This window comes from Fusarium musae, chromosome 9 (assembly GCF_019915245.1).
Source record: "Fusarium musae strain F31 chromosome 9, whole genome shotgun sequence".
In the NCBI taxonomy this organism is placed as follows: domain Eukaryota; kingdom Fungi; phylum Ascomycota; class Sordariomycetes; order Hypocreales; family Nectriaceae; genus Fusarium; species Fusarium musae.
Genome location: NC_058395.1, coordinates 2,056,634 through 2,075,760, shown reverse-complemented (window position 1 = coordinate 2,075,760; position 19,127 = coordinate 2,056,634). Strand labels below are relative to the sequence as shown.

At 49.9% G+C, this 19,127-nt stretch overlaps 4 protein-coding genes across 4 annotated transcripts; 3 read left to right on the top strand and 1 right to left on the bottom strand.

Annotated features, from left to right (window-relative positions):
• Positions 1-48: 48 nt before the first annotated feature.
• J7337_011897 (uncharacterized protein) lies at positions 49-819 on the top strand (the record flags this gene model as incomplete). The annotated part of the gene is made up of 2 exons (XM_044829430.1): positions 49-205; positions 257-819. The coding sequence occupies 2 exons, from the start codon at positions 49-51 to the stop codon at positions 817-819; spliced, it is 720 nt and encodes a 239-aa protein (XP_044676105.1).
• A 555-nt stretch (positions 820-1,374) lies between these two features.
• J7337_011896 (uncharacterized protein) lies at positions 1,375-3,381 on the bottom strand (the record flags this gene model as incomplete). The annotated part of the gene is made up of 2 exons (XM_044829429.1): positions 1,375-3,298; positions 3,353-3,381. The coding sequence occupies 2 exons, from the start codon at positions 3,379-3,381 to the stop codon at positions 1,375-1,377; spliced, it is 1,953 nt and encodes a 650-aa protein (XP_044676104.1).
• Positions 3,382-9,365: 5,984 nt separating this feature from the next.
• J7337_011895 (uncharacterized protein) lies at positions 9,366-11,020 on the top strand (the record flags this gene model as incomplete). The annotated part of the gene is made up of 2 exons (XM_044829428.1): positions 9,366-9,527; positions 9,593-11,020. 2 exons carry the CDS (start codon positions 9,366-9,368, stop codon positions 11,018-11,020), a joined length of 1,590 nt encoding a protein of 529 aa, XP_044676103.1.
• A 3,513-nt stretch (positions 11,021-14,533) lies between these two features.
• On the top strand, positions 14,534-18,757 carry J7337_011894 (uncharacterized protein; the record flags this gene model as incomplete). Its single annotated transcript, XM_044829427.1, has 1 exon — positions 14,534-18,757. One exon carries the CDS (start codon positions 14,534-14,536, stop codon positions 18,755-18,757), a length of 4,224 nt encoding a protein of 1,407 aa, XP_044676102.1.
• Between the last annotated feature and the right edge of the window lie 370 nt (positions 18,758-19,127).

Genomic DNA, 19,127 nt, shown 5'->3' with positions numbered 1-19,127 from the left:
ACCATTCCTTCACCTGCAACTCATACCTCATACATAACATCTATTACAATGGGCACGATCTCGATAAGAAAATTCATCCGCTGGCTCCCAGACGAGCCTTCTGAGCCAACATCCACTATAGTCATAACATCACCACGCCTCAAGCGCTTCGTCGATCTACGCATTCTCCTCCCCGATAACAACCCCTCATGGACCGGCCAAGATGGTACTCACCCCTCTCTCTCGTTTTCTCTCATTCACAATTAATAACTCTTAGAACCCCTTCCCCTATCCCGTCTAGACTGGGCCATAGTCGGCACAACAGTATCTACCAAGATCCCCGACCCAGAAGGAAACTTAACTTCCCACTCAACGTTCCACCAATGGATATCATCCCGCACTCTCGACTCCGATGCCGGCTTCATGTACCCTCAGCCAAACGATCTGACCCTCGAAAAGGGCAGTATGGTCAACCCCGATACTGGAATCGACACAGCATATGAAGAGCTCTGGCATGATGCTACGCCGACAGCAGTACCTGGCGAACCAGCTGTCAGAGCGCTTGTCCTTCAAACTGAGGATGATAAGAACGGAGTGAGGGGCTCAGTAGTGAGACTGGGATGTTATGCACAGGGGCTGATCAGAGTTGGAGAGCATATCTCACTCGAAAGGTGGGAGTGGAAGGACGGGTGGAAGAGGACTATCAGAATGGGAGACGCGGAATTGCCGATTGAGAAGATTCTGGGTGAAGAGGCTTTGAAAGAGGGTGACACAGTTGATGTCGATGGGCGAGAATGGAAAGTTATTGAAGAGAGTGGGAAAGACGGGTCAAAGCTGTGATGGCAGTTCACATGGTCTAAAGCAGTTAAGTCAATTACGCTCATGTGAGCCTCGATTATCATCAACGCAACCTTTCTGGGTCGGCTCGGCCGAGTTTGAAATGTATTCTGTCTACACATCCGTGTAGCGGTACTTAACAAGTCTTGAACTCTCACACTAATCACTACAGCGATGCTACCTCGCATGCCGTCATCACCCAGTTCGTTTGGGGTCCTCCTCTCGTAGCTTTTGTCTTTCCTCCCCGGTCTTTCCGTCATCTAGTAGAACCACCTTCTAGGCCATCCACCGCTGAGTAGCAAATAAACGCATTGTAAAACTTGATCCTCCTCTACCTTGGTCCATACAGCAAAGCCCGCTCCGGGGACTCTCTCGTCCCGTCATGCTTCTTATAAAAACTCGAACAGCATGCGTAGAAATTTCCACGATGTAAAAGCAAAACGCCCGTCCATGGTTTAAACAGTTGTCTTCGTAACCGATAAACATCTTCTGAAACCGAAAGCTGTAAACAAGGCGCAATAAAACAGTGAACGCGCAAACGATGTCAAAATGTGAAGCTCAGACAGCCCAGCTGCCTCGTCGTTCTCGGACACCCCATCCAACAGGGTCCATGCTGTCGAGGTTGGGGTGCTGTCTAGCCCACTCCTTGATATAGGATTGGAGAGCATGCCATCGAGGGCATCTCTGATCGCGAGGCTTGTCGGCCTCTGATTCGACGAGGTGGCCTCGGGCTAGTTGCTTCTCATCATCTTTCTCAAGGTCCTCAATACTCATCAAGCTAATCCGTGAAAGTTCACCATCAAAAGCCCGGGCCATAGCCGGGTAACCTAGTGATAGATAGTTGTACACTTGGGTGACAAAGCTATCGTCAAACTCCTGATCAATCTTATCTTCAAGCTCTGCATGTGCCTTTTCCTTCTGCAGACGCTCATTGATACCATGCAGCATGTGGAGTCCCTTGGGGGGACCGGCCCGTGCCCGGTGCTGCGCTATGCCGTTGACCTGGCCATTGGCTGCTCCGATCATGGCAGGCTCGTCTGTGTATGGTGGAGAGCTGATTTTTGAAGCGTCACCGGGAGTGGCCGCCGGTCTGGGCGTGGCGAGCATTGGTGGGGCATGCAGGTCTGCTGGCACCAGGTAGTTATCATTCGAGTCTGATCTGAAGCAATAGCCTCTCCAGAGACCATTCTGACCCGAAAGATCCCGGAACTTCTCTTCAGCATGGCGTTCTGCGAATGGGTGATCGGGCTCGAGCTTGGTTTGCTTAGGAGACGGACACCTCCGGAAGACGAGATCTTTGCCGAGCATGGGCGGTGTGACACCCAGACGCTTCTTCTGGAACGAGGGAGCAGGCGATCCGCGTCCGAAAGGTCGGTATCCGAAGGGTCGGGCGAGGTTGCGCGTGGCAGCAAAGCCGCCGGTGTCTGGGGGTATTTGAGAAGCTTTGGCGTACGGGACATCTGCAGAGCCAACGGCCGGGGCCGACGGGATGAAGGGCATCGTAGATTCGCCAATGTGTCGGGATGCTGCAGGTGCCGGGGACGATGCCTTACTTCGTTGCTCGGCTGTCAAATAAGATTCTGTATCGAGCAACGGCATATGCGTCTCACCAATCGGACCACTAACACCGATCGATGACCGCTTGCTACTACTATCACGAGGGGTGTTTGAGGTGGTCCACATCGGATCCGGAGGAGGTTCGAGATCCATTGCATCGAGGTCTGCCGTATCGGTTCGCATCATGACATCCTCGTCCTTCTTAACCACTGGTGCTTCCACTACAGGTTCTTCAACGAGGGTGTCCATCTCCCCAGGCTTCTCGTCAATCGCCATAGCATCCTCATCTTTCTGCTGCTGTTCCTGCTCCTGCTTGGCCTCGACATGCTCCTGCATGTGTTTATGCCACCAGCCGAGATTGCTGTCGGACGATTGCCGCCGCACATTATGATGATGCTTGACGGGATGGCCATGGTGATCATGCATGGGAGAAGTGCTCTCGGGAGATTGATCGCTTCCTGAACTCTCACGGAAGTAAAAGTGATCGACGTTTCCTTCACGAACGTGACTGTTGGGGAACGCAGCCAGAGCGGCCTCCTGCATCTGGCGCTCTGCCTCCTTCGCAGCAATCTCTAGCAGAAACGAAACGACGTTCTCGTCCTCGGACTCGCGACGTCTGGGGCCATTGGAAGGGGATTCGTGGGCATCGTCTCGTCGTCTGCCGCGGTGTTTTGTGGCGGTGTAGATGTTCTTTGTGTAAGGGGTAATGTCGGTCTTGTCGGTAGGTTTGGTCGCAGGTCCTGCATCTCCAACTCTGCGGCTTCTACGGGACGATTCGATCAACTGAGGAGCGAAGCGTCGCTTTGGTCGCTGCTGGTGCTTCTTCTGCAACTCGTTCAGACCAGGCGAGGGAGAACGAGGCGAGGGCTCGGGTGTGGGTTCGGGATTAGGTCTCATTGTGCGAGGCGTCTTTTTTTCATCTGATCTGTTGCTTGATCGACTGGTTGAAAATGTGGTCTCAATGGGCTCTGGAAGAAACCGCCGCCGAGGTTTGTCTGCCGTGGCCATGATGAGGAGGGGAGGAAAAAGAAAAGACAAGGGTTCGGGAATAGATGGCTCGCGCGGACTTGACTGGGTTGATGCTCGTTCGTACTGTACTGTACTTGGCCTATGTTGCGCTCGCTCGCTCACTCGCGGTACCTGTGCCTGTCCTGTGCTTGCGATGGATGGAGGGGCAGGGGGGGACAAAAACAAGTGAGTAATAATAGTATTTGCCTTAGGTAAGGGCAATGAGAAGACCGCAATTGGAGTAGACCGAAGGATGTTTCGGTGGAGGAAGGGTAAAAGACTTTAGTGGGAAGGGGAAAGAAGAAAAGTAGAAGGGAGATTAAAAAATGTGAAGATGGTTTGGTTTGCTAGTGACGAAAGTCAACTTTTGCTCTGGTAGAGAAAAGCAGTTTGGGATACGAGACTCCCACTGCGCGGGCGACCTTGGTTTTAGTCTAGCAACAGCAGAGAGAGAGAGAGAGATAGGCCAGAGCAAAAGAGCGGGCGGGGCGATAGAGGCACCTCACCTCACTAAACTAAGCAGTAGCTACGATACCAGGATAGTCTGCTTTCGGTAGTAGAGGTACATGGATGGAATTGTCTCTGATCCATCCAATCCATTCATTCATTCTCTTGGTGACGAGACGAGAATGGAAGCGGGAAATGGCTGGCGTCCGACGCCGGCGGTCACAAGTTCACATTTCAGTCAAATCAACGGGCAACGGACCCTTGTCAATCGATGGAGTGTCAAGTCCATGTCCGGCCGGTCAGACTCTGCTCTATTCTCGCATTGGAAGTGCCGCCACAAACTATCGAACAAGTCCAAGACCTAAGCCTCGCTATCAATTGTCCAGCTGCCTACCACGGCCTCAAATTATCATATGTTGCAGAGGAATAAAACTAAAAGAATCACCAAATTGCTTATCTATTTCTATGGAAGTCCTTGTTTTTCAGCATCTCATCCCACATGCCACCTTGGATGACATGACGCGGACACCAGTTCCCGAGGCAAAAGTGCAGTACAAGCAGAAAAGACCCCTGGAACACAGGGAGAAGGGTCTGCCAGCCCAGCCCCAGCCCAGTTAGCCCAGCTAACGTTAGCAGCGGGCATCACCACTACAGTAAACTCAGAACCGAACCCAGGCGCCTGTCATACCCTGAAAATCAAAAATGGAACATCCATTGTCCAGTCCCCTCAGATCTTGAAGTGGGTGGCAATGATGATGTTCATTCATGGTCCCATTTTCAGGGGCCGCGTCAAGCGCACATCACATCGTTCGTATGGCTGGGCACTGCATTTGCTCTTTGTTGTTCACAAGCAGGGCGCTCAATCTCTTGACATCGTGAGGCTCACGATGGTGTCTCTGCTGTCTACCCCAGCATCAAAAGCGGTTTCCCCGTGGGAACCATGTCTCATTGATTCTGTCAAGCCTAGCCCAGACCAGTTCTTGGTGGGGGTGTCTTGGAGTCCGTCATGACCATGGTGGGGTTTCATTAGCATGGGATCTCAGGAGTAGATGGACAGTGTGAGAGTAGCAAGAGTCAGGATATTACTGTGCTGAGGTCATCTTTCAAGCCCACGATAGCACTCAACTTCACATCTGACTCAGAACATACAGTACTTTACTCTTGAGCTCACACAGGCTGGTTACTTCACTCAATGCCCTTTGATTCATTCATGTGCTCAGATTAATTGCAGTATCAGCTCCCCACGTCCAACAATTCCAATCCTACCAGCCTGCAAGCAATCGTCCCTCCTGTGGCTTTCATCGGCCAGGCCTCTATGATCTCATCCCAGGACCAGCCCGCGCAATAAAACACCGTACATAGCCAAGCCAAGACCTCGAATACAGGCTCGCCACCCGCCGTCCGCGTCCGCCCGGGGGCTCTGTTGGTGTTCCCGCCCGGGCCCCGAAGCCGCAGAGCCCCGGTGAGAAACATCCATCACAAGAAACCTGGAAAACAAACAAAATGGACATCGACCCGCTGCTAGGGATTGACGTTCCTGCAGTTCCGTCCTCACCGACTATTCCATGCTCCATCTGAACCGAAACTCTGAAACTACTGTATTGTCAAAAGTCTAGACAACTATTTAGATCAGGACAAACTGAACTAGACATGCACAAAACATCAAAAGAGGTGTAACCAAGGTCCTCACTAAAAGGCCCGTAAACTCGTGGCCATTGTAGCGGCCAGTCCGGACAAGAACAAAGACAAGAATTCTCATGACATTGTCTCTTCTCTTTTCTCAAATACCGCTGGCAACACTTCTGGCTGTTACGCTGTAACCCTCCATCGCCAGGTCCGCAGGGTTCGTTATCTCACAGACATCACACCCTCGCTAAGCCAGAGCCTCAAGGGCGTCCCCCTTTCTCTGCTGTGAGATCTGATGTTGGTTGCAGGTGCAGCCCTAGATGCGTGTTACTGTTGAGGTTCTGTGTTCCACGGCAGCCACGCCATGATTTCGTTGAGGATGAACTGGAATTTAGCCTCAGAAAGTTCCGGCGATTGTTTCTTCACAAGTGAGTCAGTGTAGTTGATGTTGGGGTATTTCCGTCTTATTATGTCTCTTTAGCTGAAATTGAGGCTATCATGAAAGTTCAATAGAGCGTCTACTTTGTAAACTCAACCCCCCACGCGACACCTCCATTACAGAGTTATCTCATGCGGGCACACAGCACACACACTTTCATATGCCGTCACATCCAAGACAGCCACTCACCCTTCTCAACTTGACAGCCCTCCATCACAGTACGATATCGTAACGTGCGTGCGTACTGTACTCTAACGTTAGCTCCATTTCTCCAGCGGCTTCCGAAAGCGATAACTTGGGAGACAACATCCACGGATCTGAGCACAGCAGCCACAACGAGCCGTTGCATTCGCTCTCCACTGCAGTGCAACAAAGCAGAGCAAAGCTTCACTTGTTTCCATCACCGACCGCTCAGGTCCCTTGCTTTACAGAGCAGTTCCCCCCGTTGATCCCCCGCACTCACCGCATCAGCCCGCCCTGGTTCAATGCTTGTTTTCCGGAAGCCCTGCCGTGAGCTAAAAGTACACGAGACCCTCTAATCATCATGGATCTGAACCTCCGCCATTTCATATCACGAAGAAACACGAAATCCCCCAGCCCTTGGAGTTTTTGCCTGTTACCCAACTGCTGAGCCCACGCTCTCCTGATGTCGTCGAGTTAAAATTATCCTGGTCCGTCGAATCAGTTGCGGCTCTTTTATCCCGTGCCCCTTGACCTCAGGTGATATCCGCATCTTGTTCCAGTTTTGTATTTATCTAATTACACGTGGGCTCTTTTACATGCCATCTCACTTTTGGCAATTCGGTAGAATTGAGTTTTCGGTCCCTAATAAGAGAAAAAATAACATGACTTGTGTTTTTGCGATCTTGATGACTTGCATAGCTCTCTTTGTCCTGTGATGCTAATTGATGCACACCGCTTGAAGACTGAAACCTTGACCTCTTTGTCTTGTTGTATTCTTGCGAAAGTTGGTTGCTTCGTCTCCCCTTTGGCCAAGGACTCAATGCTCCTCCTTGTGACATCTCAAACCGTGGCAACGAACCTCTTGACCTGTGTTATGTATCACGTGGAAGTCGTGGTACCCCAAACAGCATCGAGATGTCTCACTTCCCCATTATTTCCATGCCGAGGTCGGCATAGTTATCTCATTCACGGAGTAAACTTCCACCTGAGATCACTTCCAAGAGATACTTACCCCATCATCTTGAGATCAACTCCACCCGCCATGTGTTTCCCAGATTCAAGTTCGCCTCCCAAATTCTCGATAGGCCTAAAGCATCAGCCCTGAATTATCCTTTTGTGCAAATAACGCCCATTGCCTTCTGGAATGCAGTTATACCAGCTGGCCAACCGGCTGCGTGAAAAGTGCTGATCTTCAACCGCGGATCACGAAGGGTCCGTCGTACAGCCAGAGTTCACGACGTCAATTGTTTCCCCGAGTCGTGCTTCGAGATCTACAAGTCTCGTTTCACATGCACGACTCGTTGAGCTGATCTGTACGGATTTGCAATTGATCTTTGCGGAGAAGCGGAGAGTGGTTGTTTCGCAGGGTCTTGTTACCACGTCAAGCTTGTAACTTTATTCCAACGAGTCACTGTACTTCTGGTACTGTCACTTGAGAAGAGAGTCGTTGTGTAACGTTGATAGAATATCACCCACCATCTGCAGTATTCCTTATCACGATGGAAGCGCCCGTTCTCAATATAATATGATGATCATTCATGTTGGGCTCCTTCACCCCAAAAGCTTCTCGTATTAAACGCTGGTATTGGCGATCTACAAATAGTAACCATCGATCCGGGTGAAATATTCTCTACGAGGCTACGATCTCCTCAATTGGAGTCGATCTTTGCTTCCTTTTTGGAGGAGTCATGATTTTCAGCACATGAGCGACTGCGTTCCGCCTGGAGCTCCAGGGTAAGGCAAGCTGCACCACCATTAAGACGCAAGAAGGCAATCACCTAGGTCAACGACAAAAATTGGTACTGTTCTCTCCATAAATCTCAGAATGCAGGCCAAATTAGCCATGTCTGTCGTTTTCCTTGATTTTCCAGTCCGATGCTATCGTTGGTAGTGAGCTGTTATATTGGGGAACCGCACGAGCGATTCGACTTAGACGTGGTATATGGGAGGCAAATACTGCCTAAATGACAAAGGTTCTCCCCTTTGTACAATCCTGGAGGTCGGTCGAATGCCATCGTCCTAATCTGTAAGAAACCTCAATATACTATAGTACTTCAAGCTCCGGCATGCAATTTAAGTAGTCGAATGTAAGATCAGTAGACAACACGAGCATGCGAGCTTGGTTGGCATGGATTTGTCTTTATGTTTCTCGAAGATAAGCATATAGGTGATACCCTGAATATGACTAACCCTTTTTGGGCAACGAAACGCAGTCTCTCGACAGAATGGCAAGTTGTCGATGGTATAGTAGCATGAAGTCGTATTGAGTTCAAGAACCATAGCGATGTCTCTTGCATCGAACAAGACTGCGCTCTTTGACCGAGGGGTCATACTGCCTATTCAAGCTGCTGTTCCATTGAGAAACCGCTTAGGCATATCCCATAAACAAGCAACTGTTGTCGAAAGGTCTTCAGGACACCAGGCAACGAATTCTGCCGAGTTAAAGAGAGAGTTCGCGACGTCAAACTTGACAAAGAGGCCCAAATCAAGGATCAGTTCATCTTCCAATCAACTGCCGATCCCCACTCCCCGGAGTCCTCGCGACCCTCGGAAAGCGGTAGATGAGGAGATTGATAATTCTGAAGCAAAATCCGGGGAACATTATCAGATAATGCATAGTTAAGAGGAGAAATATAGGACCTCTTCACCAAGAGGCAAAAAAGACTTAGGCAAGTTTAGTGTATCTTAGCAAGCCTTTAGGCCAGTTTATTTTGGCACCCTGATTGAACGTCGATCCGTGTTGCTTAGTGAGTCAGAGCAAATGAACAGAGCGATAGCATCAAAAACACCATGGATTTCTTCGAGCTTGTTTTTTTCCCACGTTGTTAGGTTGAGCATTTCTAATGAAGCTGATTAATTCAAAAAAAAAAGAATTAATAATTTCATCTTAGAAATTCCTGCACCGGGTCGTCATAAATATCACCCAATGCCCCAGAAACCTCAGCCAGGTCGTCATCTTACGCCCTCAACTCCACGACTCGGTCGTCATACTAGCAAAAACAGCATCGCCTCGGGCGTCACATCGGCATTTAACAAGCATTTTCTCGCTCCCTTGAATCGACTGTTTTGTCAGCTAGACATGCCGCTATACCGAAGGAGGCAATTTTTCCCACGCTCGATCCACTCGCCAAGCATGGTCAATGACGGGGGCAAGCGAGATTCGAGATACTACAAAGCGTGATGGCATCTTCTTCTTTTTTCTTGTATTATAGCCTCGGTGTACGATTAGACGGTTGAATACTACTATTATCCTATATTTTTATATACTATCTTATCTCATGTGCATATAATGAGTCGAACTGACGAAGAGAACCCTGGGGTCCAGGCTGGACAGAGCCGGGACTCTTCGATGGATGTTGAGAAGCTCGGTCGTCAACGACCTGAAGTGTTTAAGTCAATATGGGCCGAACTAGGGTTTGGTTTCTCTGTGTTTTGTTCCATGTTAATGGCTGTAAGTTCTATGTCTCCTATTCCTCTATGTCAACCACTGCTCTACGCAGGCACTGACATCATCAGGAATTCTTCGTCAGTGGATTTCATGTCATCCTTCCACCATTAGCCGAAGAACTCAAGATCCCAGCTGCTTCACAAACATGGCCTTCAAGTGTTTTCTCTCTTATCACAGGAGCAATGCTTCTCCCAATGGGCCGCCTAAGCGATATGTATGGCGGATACATCGTCTTCAATGGTGGTCTCCTGTGGTTCATGCTCTGGGCACTCATTGCGGGATTCAGCAAAAACTACATGATGCTCATCTTCTGTCGAGCCTTACAAGGCTTCGGCCCTGCGGCATATCTTCCTGGTGGTGTTATGCTGATGGGCAAATTCTATCGTCCAGGACCTCGAAAGAATCTCATCTTTGCTCTATATGGGGCCTTTGCACCCCTGGGGTTCTTCTTTGGTATCTTCGTTGCAGGTCTAACAGCAGAGTATCTTGACTGGCGCTGGTACTTTTGGATCGGCACTATCATATTTGCAGTTGTCTCTTCCGTCTCCCTTCTCGCTGTCCCTTTCGACTTCCGCGACAGAAAGACTGATATCCCCATGGATTGGTGGGGTGTTGGAACCATTGTCCCAGGCCTTCTCCTTGTTGTCTACTCTCTGACAGATAGTTCACATGCCCCTCATGGCTGGGCTACATCCTATATCATCGTCACACTGATCCTCGGAGTCATGTTCTTAGCCAGCGCATGGTACGTCGAAACACATAAAGCCCGAGTTCCTCTATTGCCCGCCGACCTTTTTGCGCCCAAGGGGATGAATCGTCTGCTAGCCGTACTCTTCATGGCCTTCGGTACCTTTGGTCTCTTCCTCTTCTACTCAAGCTTCTACATGGAGTTGGTATTGCACCGATCACCACTCATTACTGCAGTCTGGTACATCCCTATGTGCGTTGGTGGTCTCATCATTGGCACTGTTGGAGGCTTCACACTGCACTTCCTACCAGGGCGAGTGCTGCTGTTCATCTCGTCCTTGGCCAATGCGATTACCATGTTACTGTTTGCCCTTATGCCTGAGAATCCCAACTATTGGGCCTGGGTTTTCCCAGCAATGGTTTGTTGCACCATCGGCATCGACATCACTTTCACAGTCAGCAACATCTTCCTGACCACCAACATGCCAAGCCATAGACAGGGGCTTGCGGGAGCTCTAATCAACAGTGTTCTCTTTCTGGGAATCAGTTTCTTCCTCGGTATTGCAGACATTGCGGTTGCAGAAACGGCGAACCTGGGACTTCGAAAAAGCTACAAGGTGGCATTCTGGCTGGCCTTTGGCGTGGCATCGATTCCTTTGCTCTTCATCCCGTTCATACAGATTGGATCCGCTAAGAGCGAGCTTACAATGGATGAGCGGCAGAGATTGGAGAATCCACCATCTGTTAGAGAGTCGGAGGCAGAACCGGAGGCAGAAACACAAGCACAACCACAGGAGCCCAAGACTTGAGGTACTTGGAGAGCAAACAGCTCTGACCTAAACTTAGGGTGTCAAAATAACCCAATATAACAAGATATAAATCTATACTAAGTCTGCGTAAATTTACCTCAGTCTTTTTGTTCCTTAGAGTAGAGGTCCTGAGTTTTCTTGCTTCCCCTGAGCCTCGAAAAGGGAGAGCAACCAATTTTCATGCTACATGCTCTCTGACGTTAGTACTTGAGTAATACCATTTCACTTGCATAAAATGTTGTTTAAACGCTTATTGCCCATAAAGGGCGAAAGTACGCCACTGTTGGGTGTAATAAATCTGTTGATATGCGGTTGAGTAAGATCTCCCCAGGCTATAACACAAGGTTAGATCCAGGGTACCGATCGAACTACGCGAGGGAAACGTGATTTACCCCATCGGACATTTCATCAAAATTGCAGGGTCAATGATAGAACAGAAGTAAGTACGGATGCCCTAGGAGACCTATAGAGCAACATGAGTCAAGGTAATAGTAGAAATGCTCTCCTAATAACAGAGCCCCAACTACCGTTGTTTCAGGACATCCATAACAAAAACGTGACCCGGCAACCCGGGTTTTGGACAAGAAGCCGATTGCAACAGTGATGCCACGATGTAACTGGACCCTCCGGAAGATAGCGGCTCTCCCACGCAGAGTTGAGTTGTTTCTTGGTTTCAGAGTCTACTATTTTAGAGCTGCAACGCAGATACAAAGGACCACATACCCCTGCATAGTATGATGAGATAGCAACGTATTCCCTGGCTGCCACCTGTATAAATGACCAGGATCCAACGTGGTGAACCAGGGTTGCAGGCGCCACAATGTGGTTTTCTGCAACAGTGGCTGGCAAGATAATGAAACCAACAACGGGTCTGCGAACGGCTGTTTTATAGATGAGAAAACGTTGAAGGAGTTTGCATCGTTGAGGCTTGGCCGTTGCGAACTGATGGAAGCGTTCTTGATGTTGAAACCACGGTGGCCCTGGTCAAAACGGCCCAGAGCTCTGGTGTGCCCATTAAAACCCCTGTCGATGATCGAGATTGAGAGGTAACTTAGCCAAGATATCAAAATTCTTGATAGCTGTTACAAGCCAAGACATAGCTTACCACTTGATCATTTATTGCTGTAAGCGACACGGCACGGGTCGAGCTTCAAGTCTGACATTCGTCGTCATCATGGTCGAATCTTGATGTGCACACCGTTCGTTTTTCACCGCGACATTGCTTCAGCCAAGCCCAAGCCATCTGCGGCTGCTCTGCAGTCTGAGCGGAGCATCCCAGGGACTAGCACTAAAGGGAGCATTGGGCCTATGGGAAACATCAAAAGCCATGAGGAACAGGGACTAGAAACTTGGCCGCGAGTGGGTTCTTCGGTAGAGTTGGCGTTGAAATCCTCTGCCGCTTCCGGGGAACCAAAAAAAACAGGGCACGATATGACGACGAAAGATGGTGGGTATCTGTTCCCGCGTAGGATTCGACAGTTATCAACGGCGCTACCTAAAGCCACAGTCAGAAACTGGCATCTTGTTGATGGTCATTGGAAGATTATTTGTTGTTCTGCTAGATCATGGAGGGTAGAGAAATCTGGGGGATAAGCCTGGGCCCGCATGCGAAACGAGGTAAAACATGCGAGGGAAAAGTCTTCTTTTTTGTTTCTTTTTTCGGTATTAGATCATTGGTCGACGGGGAGAAAAGAAGGATCAATCTTGTGGAGACTGGCGTTTCTAGTTTCCGATGGTTGGTCGAGCGAGTTACATTGAATGGATGGAAGAGAGAAGAGAGACCCATAGCATCGCGATCTGGTCATTTCTTACAGAGTCAAAGAGATCCAGTCTCTGAGATGGGTACGGGATGGGCATTATTGCGAAGGTATCAAGGGATGCTGATGCTGCAATATCAGCTGAGCCCTATAGCACATCTCAAGCATGCATTGGCTTATCAGACTCTCCCTTTAGCATTGATCAAGTTAGACTTGTTCATGGGCGGGTTTAGTGTAGATTGAAGAGTGTGACACCCCATGCCGTTTTCAATCATTGCATTGTGGTAAAGCTGCATATGCCTTGTCCGAGTAAAGCTTCAACTCTGTTTATACGTTTTAGGTTTAAGATTATTTACATTGCCTTTTCCGTAAACAACATTCACTCACTCACTCACTCACTCAGTCTTACTATGCGCAATTCATAGCGTCTCATCCATTGAGTTGAACTGAATTGACCGATGAAAAAGTCTTGGTATCGTCCCACTTAAGTCAACGGACAAGCATCCTTTCTCCAACTTCCAACTTTTTACAACTTTGCGACATTGGAATCCAATTCAGTCCTTCTTTTCTTCTTTTGCGCCGATACCATTGTTACGCAACCACAACAGACAGTGGAGGCCAATCTCTCTGCCAACATCAGCTGTACTGCGACTTGTACAACTCTGACCAACCCTTTATCTCGTCGTTTGCTTCTTGTACGCCTGGGACCTTGCGTACTTGTCTGACCCGAGAGGTACATACACGACCGTGCCTTGCGCTTCGACGCTTATATCGACTCGTTTTCTAAAGCTTCTTCATTGCACTGCGCCTGCAAATGCGCGCCGTCAGGTACGAGCCAATTCTCCTCGAAGCCACGTTTTTTCTCTGGTTTCCTGCATCGTCTCATTCCATCTCATATCTGGCTTCTTATTTGTCTTGAGTTGCGGGCCTTTCCGAGCGTACCTGGATCATCCTGTCTCTCCATGCGACGCGACCCAGCATTGAAACACCAGGATACCTTTCCGCTTGGCTTGCGCTTTGCGCTACAGTACCAGTTCGATCCAGCTAATTCGTCTTCCTTTGTCAGTGCAAGCCTGTGCTGCGCTGGCGATAGTTATTATACTCTCCAACCATTTCCGTCTTGCTTATATCAAAGTCGACTTTTGGCTTTCCGCCTTGTTCCCGTTGCTACAAGGACCCCTGCCTTCAAATATCCGTTCGTCAAACTCTGAACAAAAGTCTCGCCGTTTCGGTCCAGCCATCCTAACTTTCTTTACTTCTAGACATATTCGCGCTGTCGCGCCGTGACCTTTTGTTTCCCAATTCTCTTCACCCAACAGCTTCAAGAGCTTCGACGTCCCTGCGCTCGAGCTCTCGACCCTAGTCTGACACCGGCTTCCCACTATCGCAAACTACTACCGAAACTGCGATACCTGCAGCCAGCTATCACTATAGCACACCGACTTCAGCCCAGCATATCATGGGGTGCTGACCCGTAACCTTTCATTACCACACTACAAACTACAGTCACTTCGATAACAGCTGCCGGTGCATTCGCTGTGCTACGCCGCTGCGCCGTTCGTCCTCGATTACGTTCGGGTACTTGGAACCGAATCTGGACAATCTTGCCCATTTATATCCAATTCCCTGTCTGGCACGGCGATCTGGATGCTAAGCGCATCCTTGCTTGATAAGAATTAAAACAAAGGCAGCTTCCTCCCTGCCTTGTTCGGTTGGCGCAGGATCGCTCAACTTTCGCGCTCACCAATCAGTCATCATGACTTCTCCAAAGGCTACAATATCTGACCGCGGCCAAGAGAACGACGACACCCTTATAGAACGTGTGCTATCGTCTCCTCTCTCAACGCCCCAAACAACAAGTCCTGAGCTGGTCTCGTTTCAGTCGCTGGCCGACCAAACATCAACACCACTCAGCATCATGGACGATTCATGCTTTCTCGACATCGACAAGTTCATCGCAAGCGGTCTTGAGTCAAGCAGTGTGAGTGCTGGTCTCGACAAACCTACAGCGTCTATCAGCCAATCGCCAGTGATTACAGCGGGGTCGCCCGCTAGACCCTCGGACCCCAGCACTAAGAGCCAACGCAACGCAGATCCTCTTGGAAGTACAGGGACGGATACAGATGGCGGCCTCGCCGAACAGACACGTGCCGCTCATGAGGACAATGTTTCTGGATCAATCGTGAAGGAAACAAAATTAGAACAAACTTCTAATCGGCAATCGTATCGGGGATCCCAAGATTACGACCAAACAAAGCCATTAGAGGTCACTGCGCAGCCAAAAATCATCTCGCCAGCGGAAGCTGCATCAAATACGACAGGCTTCGCTACCCAAAATAGCACCGCCCCATCAAATACCGGCGAGCCCAGTCTTGGTTTCAGGGGCCTTCATTCCGATCAGCACGAGTATCGAATAGATAGTTCGAGCAAAAAACAGCAATACGAGACTGCTCTTGCATCTATAGGGCCTTTATCGGTGGAAAGGCTCCCTGCGTCAGGGATAGCCACAGCACAGGCACAGGCAAGCAGCCACTGTAGTGCTCCTCAAAGCGCCACCACCCAGGCCATGTCAAGCACGGCCTCCCCTAGCAACAATTCTATTCCCCCTGGGCATCAAAGACACCGCACCGGACATTCCTCACACGACTCCCGCGACAACGACTTTCCCCCCTCTCACACAACATCCCATTCTTCTCGAGTCGGTGGCATAAAACTCGATACGAGTTTTGTCAAGCCCACGCCAAGGCCCATTATCCGTACAGCGCCCGACTCACCTTCGCTCAGTATCCAACATCCAACTCCCGACATTACCTCCCAGGCCCGATCTGGAGCATACGTCGGGAACATCGCACAACTCGAAGCGACCGCCGAACGATTGTCTATGACAAGTTCCATCGACGATGCGATTCGAGATTTACATACTGAATTAAAGCGATCCGATAGTAGACGTTCCTCCATCCTTGCTGCCAGCGTCAAAGCCTCAGGGTCCATTGACGATTACACCAGTAATCCCGGTTCCGCTATCGAACAACTAAGACGACATCCTTCCATCGCTTCTTCCATCGTTTCTACAAATAACGCCGCACGCCACGGTGGTTATTCCCCCGGTGGATACGTACTTTCGCCTAATCACTCCTTTACCGGACGTCTTCGATCAGGATCCAAGAATTCGGCTGGCCGACCAGACTTTGATCTAGATACAGTTCTATCCCGTCACGGCCCAGGCAAAGCCTCTGTTAGAAGTGTCCGATCAACAAAGGTCTCACTCGCCGAGATCTCGGAATCAGAACCTATTGCACTAACCCAGGACGTCCTCGACATGGCCGACAAAACACCAGTCAAGAACCCTGAGGGCGAATCTCTCCTCCCTGATGAGCTCCGCGATGCCAACATGCCCGCCACCGACGTATTCCAAAACATGATGGGAGACGACGATTTTATGAACTCCAAGAACGAGCGACCGCGCCCCGATGTGAGCACTGGCCTTCTTGCCGATCAAGAGTCTAGGGATCCTCAGCGACCCGGAAGTTCACATTCAGATACAACATTCCAACAATGTCAGGATGCATTTGGCGACTTTGATGGCGTCCATTGGGTGCCTGAACAAGATGACCCTTACTCCCTCCCTGATGACTTGGAGCCTGAACCCCAGCCTCGACCTCGACAGCGACATATGAGCCAATCCGAACATGTTCGGCCCCAGTCTTATTTTGACCCGGAGTCCGGTCAACAAATGCTGTATTACCCTGCGCGGGTTCCCGCTATGCTCAATCTGCCCCCCAAGCTGTCTAATAAACCCAAGGCCAATGAAAGAAATAAGCGACGCTCCCAGGTGATGAGTGCTATGTTTGAAGGCAACAGGCAATCGAAGATGTTGGACGCCGATGCAAAGGCACAAGAGCGCGATACTACGAGAGATTCCTGGCTCCCTGACCCTCTTGCTGGTCATCGAGAATCATTTGCTGCTTTATCATCTGACGGATTTGGCAATTTGGGCCAGGAACCAGAGACAATTCGTTCTGTCCACTCAGACCAAGATGTCCCTCCTGCTGTACAACCGGAAGCCAATGCCAATGCTCCGATTGAGACACTGAGGCGCCCTCAACGGTTGTCTCGGAACGAACTTGACAAGCGAAAGTCGAGAATGTCAAACTTGCCTCCACAACTCAGAGCAAGCGCCTACTTTGATCTACCCGACAACACGCAAGGAGAGATCGAGGTTAAGGACGGCTCAGCCATGGCCACCCTTGAAAGCATTCTAGATGCTTCAGCAAACGCCCCTGTCAGTGCATTTACCGATCACGAACGTGCCGGCAGACTTGGAAAGGAAGTCTACGGCAAAGAAAAAAAGCGGGCTTCAGTTGCTGCATCCACGGTTCTTCAGCCTGAAGGCGATAAGAAACATGCCAGAAAGCGTTCCTCTTTTATGTGGCTTGGCAAACGTCACAGCCATGTTAGCGACGACGACAAGGATCATAAGTCAGAGTCTGGGCTGGGACCTGTCAATGCTGACACGAATGCGAATGAGCACGACGGACTAGCCCGCAGTGTCGACGGTCGTAGCGATGGCCATGTTGATGATGAGCAAGAAGCCGCCGAAGAAGCTGAGGATCTGTCTGAGGAGGAAGGCTACAATGGACCCCCAACGACACTCCTGGCCGAGTTACAGTTGCGAAAGCAGCAGCAAAAAGAACGTACCCAGCGAACATTCCCAGGAGGCATGCATGCAACACTGTTGGAGATGGATGCTGTTGCCGAAACTCAGAAGAAGGCAAGAAATAACAAGCGTATCAACCTGGCATGGGAAGAAGGCCAGGCACATGCTGCTGATGAGGATTCCGATGACGAGGATATTCCTCTGGCTGTCATTGCGGCACGCAATCAAGGTGCAAAGAATGTTATGGATCTTCAACGCCCTATCGGTTTGATGGAGCGTCGTGAGATGGAAGAGAACGAACCCCTCAGTCACCGCCGAGCTCGTCTGCATGGCCAGGATCCTCGATCTATGGTAATTAGCCACAGGCCTAGCATGAACAACCTCAGTGCCAATCATCTTCCCACGACTCCTCATTCGGCACACCAATCTATTGCCCAACTTTCCGTACAAAACGCATCGACTGAGCCGGATGATGAGTTTGAAGGAGAGACTCTTGCTGATAGAAAGCGACGGCTTGCAGCCAAGGAGGAAGCAGAGAACCTTCTACCTAAAGCCCGACCTGTCAGCAGTGCATTCTCCGTTGAGCTCCTCAATCAATTCGAGGATCCTGAAGAGAAGAAGAAGAAAGAGGAAGAGAATAAGCCCAAGATGGTCGAGGAGGAAACCCTGGGTCAACGACGAAAACGTCTACAAGCTGAACGAGAAGCTCGTGAGCGTGAAATGAGTTTCAACCAACTGAACGCCAGCGCCGAAGAGGCTGAGGCACCGATCCCAGGAATAAACGGACGCATGCACCAGTTGTCCAGCGTTCTCTCTGCACATCCTAAAAGGGAGACGAACCAAGCTCAGGAGGAGCGCGCTCGCATGGAACATGAGAGGAGGCTTCTGAGAGAGCGTGACGCTAAGATGGCCGCTTATCGAAGCCAAATGCCGCAGGCTCTCGGTGGTCCCAGCAATGCGCAATCTGGAGGTTACCGTGGAGGTACTTTCAACAATGGTCTTGGTGGTCAGAACTCCCAAGCAGCCATGTCCTCCCCTGCCCTTCATACGCAACTGTTCAACCAACCAGCTCTTAACCACCGAAAGAGTGCTGTGTTCAGTACTTATGGGGCCCCCATGCAGCAAGCCCCATATGGCGGATCAGCTACGAACCTCGGTGCGATGAACATGGGGTACAATGGCATGCCCAACGGCATGAGTCCTTATGGCGCCGGTGCCATGAGTGTTTATGGTGGAGGCATGCTGCAACCTGCCATACAAATGCCTGGACAAGGTGGTTCTACCAACAGAATCGAGCAGTGGCGTCAGGGTGTTCACCCTTGAGCAAGTCAATAGCATATCGGCTGTTGACATGGCCTGCAAGTACCTTTTCTAAGACGACACATGTGGAAGATATATCTCGTGTACTATTTTGAGGAAATATAGAAGGGAAGGGGAAGCTTTTTACAGCATTGCTATCACCTGTGTTGTGGATAGAGGGCAATGGTGGGATAACATCTTGAGGAATTTGCTTTTTCTTGTTCTGCATGGCACCTAGCATTGCATGGCGCTGGAAATACTCGCGACGCTGGAAGGGCACAGCTATTTTTTGACAATCTAATCGTTTTAATATGTTTTTTTTTTCTGGGATTGCTTCTTCAATCCGGTGGCATGTAGTTTTAGACTAGGAGCATGAACACGATGATATGACCAA